The sequence below is a fragment of the Octodon degus genome, unplaced genomic scaffold, assembly GCF_000260255.1.
Source record: "Octodon degus isolate 3935 unplaced genomic scaffold, OctDeg1.0 scaffold00121, whole genome shotgun sequence".
NCBI classification, from domain to species: Eukaryota; Metazoa; Chordata; class Mammalia; order Rodentia; family Octodontidae; genus Octodon; species Octodon degus.
In genome coordinates, this window is record NW_004524697.1 from 1,158,817 (window position 1) to 1,161,751 (window position 2,935).

Consider the following 2,935-nt stretch of genomic DNA (forward strand, 5'->3'; position numbering starts at 1 on the left):
ATATATTTTTAGCAAATCCATTTACTATACATTACTTACCTTATCTCAGCTAAGTTATACATTTCTTGCAAGCAGGATTTGTATCTATTACTTCACTCCCTTCACACCTGGAGCCTTAAACGTGAGTTCTGTTAATGACTGTTGACAGATTGCTATTTTCTAGTCATGCTCTCCCCAAACTTGGTATAATCAAGAGAGTATATTTTGTCAGCTATTTCCATGTTGCTATGATTTTTTTTCACCACATATTTTATGAGTTTTTAAAAATATTGAAAAGCTGCTGTTAGTAATTGATTGTTATTGTCAGGTCCTAGTCTACCATAAAAATGATATAACCCACAATGTTTGTGATTTCCCCAGGGAAGTTTTGCTATGGAACATAACTGCTTCACTGAACATTTTATATCTCCTAAAAAATTGAAAATGATTGCACTTACTGAAATTTGTTACTAGGAGGCTCATAAAGGAACTCGTAAAAATGCTGTGTCTTGTAGATAATCATTAATTTTACAAACAGAGTCAGAAAACAAAGTAGAAAACAACTTATACATTTTTATTGCTAGAGATTCCTTGGTATTGTAACTCTTTATGTACTAGAAAATGAGATTATTATTTCACAATGTTGAGCTGTGTTTATTTATTGCACATGGATTTCCACCATCTGTTAGGCCATGCACTAAAATAAAATGACTGTAAATTAGATAATTTCTGATGTAGGATTGTATTTTTTAATGTAAGCATTTTTTAAAAAGTTACTTTATATGAAGATATCATGGATATAATTTCTACTTAAGAGGCTCCATGTCAGTATTTCATTCATTGATTTAAACTACATGATTGAGTAGGGTTAAGAAAAGCTACAATTTTACCCAAATGGCTTACATATCTAGTACTGTGAGTTTTAAAAAGCTAAAGAACTTTATTGCCTTTGAACATAAGAATAAAAATAATAAATTATTGACCATCTTAAGAGCTTCCATTTATGACGAAAATAAATATGCATGAACTTAATCGTGCTCTGCTTTGATTAGAGTGATTAATTTTGGAATCATTTAGAAATTTGTATATCTCATCTTGTTGCGAGAACTTTCAAACATATATGTGTGTACCCCTCTAAACGTACAAGTTGAAGCCTTTATTTTAGACAGTATGTGCCAAATGTGGCAGTATGCACCTGTGATCCTAGCATCTGGGCTGTTGGGTCAGAATGGTAGTCGTTAGAGGACCATCTAGAATACAGTAAGTTTGAGGCCAGCCTGAATTACATAGCGAGACCCTGTGTCAAAACACATATATATATATACACGTAATATGTGCATGTAATGACTATATGAAAAGTGTATATGTAATATACGTGTAAATAAATAACTAATATCAGATAGAGGTCTCCTTTGTAACCTTAATTACCTTTCTTGCTTCCCCTCAACAGGTAACTGATGCCTCTAATAATTTTTGTATGAATTTATCATTGCTGTTTGTACATAGGTGCTGACGTACAGAAAGGCAAATACTGGGATACTCCTTTACATGCTGCTGCTCAGCAATCCAGTGTAGAAATCGTAAGCTTGCTGCTAGAATTTGGAGCAGATATCAATGCAAAAAACACGGAGTTTTTGAAACCTATAGATGTAGCTACCTCTAATAGCGTCGTGGAAAGAGTTCTGCTTCAGCATGAAGGTAGGAGGGACAGGTGTGGACACTGACAAAACCCACAGACAAACTGGCTTAGAACAGATGGAATTAAAAACTTTTGCTAGCAGGTAAATTAAGATAATGAGATATAATTTGGTGTATTTTTTCTGACAATAGAACTTTTCAACTTAGGCTTATTTATGAAGAAAATGTGGTTTTTAAATTTTTTTTTGTCGTATCTAAGCTTTCTTATTCATTTTGTTAGTTACATTTACTTAGCCTGTTTTTCAAATGCATAATATGTAGTTCTACTACAAGGTCTGGTCATTTCTATTTGGAAAGATATCCCGTCTTGTAAAACCATGCATCTTCTGTAACATGCTGATGAAACACGGGAAGGAAAGACGTTCACTCTTAAGACTTTTTCTCTAAAACATAATTTATTTTAATTTATTAATTTATTTATTTATTGTACTTTTAGGGAAGGGTCTACAGAGTGTTCAGGGCCTCACTACTAAGTCGGACTCATAGTGATCTGCCTGTTTACAGCCTCCCAAGAGCTGGGATTACAAGCATGATGCTCAGTCTCAATTGCTGTTTCAGTGCACCCTGGGGGCAGGGTTGGCACAGCAGGTGGGGGATGGGGGAGGGTGGGGGGTATCTAACCCCCTGGCCCCTGTGCCTGCTTGTAGATGCTTTAACCTGTTGAGCAATTTGGCCGGCCCTTGAAACAGAATTTATTAAACTCAGTTGACAGAGTACAAAAATTTTCCTTTAGTTAAAAATTAGAGGTAAGGAAAAATACAACTTTAAAATTACCCCACTTAGTACATAACACTTCTAGGGCTTTTGTTTTATACCTTTTTGAAAAGAAGAATTTGTTCTTGTGGCTTTGCGTGCAACAATAATTTCATATTCCTGAAGATGATAGTGTTTTTAATAACATGAGATCTCAGTTATATGATCTTAAATAAAAGCATATGAATACTTAAATAAATTTCCATAGCGTACTGGTCTTACTATCCTCATTTAGTAAAAATCTTTGAATGGTATATCACTTTTATGTAACTTACTAATTATAAAGTTCATTTTGACTTTAATTAACAAATGTATTCCTGTTTTCTTGTAGCCACCCCAAGCTCTCTTTGCCAACTTTGCCGACTCTGTATCCGTAACTGCATAGGAAGGCCAAGACTGCATCTCATGTCCCAGCTGCAGCTACCAACATTACTTCAGAATTTCTTACAGTATCGATAAATAATGAAGTAGCTTTAAATTCTTTGAAAACAAAAAATTTGTATTT

At 34.1% G+C, this 2,935-nt stretch overlaps 1 protein-coding gene across 4 annotated transcripts in view; it reads left to right on the forward strand.

Annotated features, from left to right (window-relative positions):
- Nucleotides 1–2,935, forward strand: part of Asb5 (ankyrin repeat and SOCS box containing 5) — a 51,594-nt gene extending 48,659 nt beyond the window's left edge. For all 4 annotated transcript variants that reach the window (XM_023700087.1, XM_004640220.2, XM_023700088.1 and 1 more), the window contains 2 exons: nt 1,486–1,677; nt 2,762–2,935. In XM_023700087.1, coding sequence (XP_023555855.1) covers nt 1,486–1,677; nt 2,762–2,889 — 320 coding nt within the window. In that variant the 3' untranslated portion in view covers nt 2,890–2,935. The remainder of the gene's footprint in view (nt 1–1,485; nt 1,678–2,761) is intronic.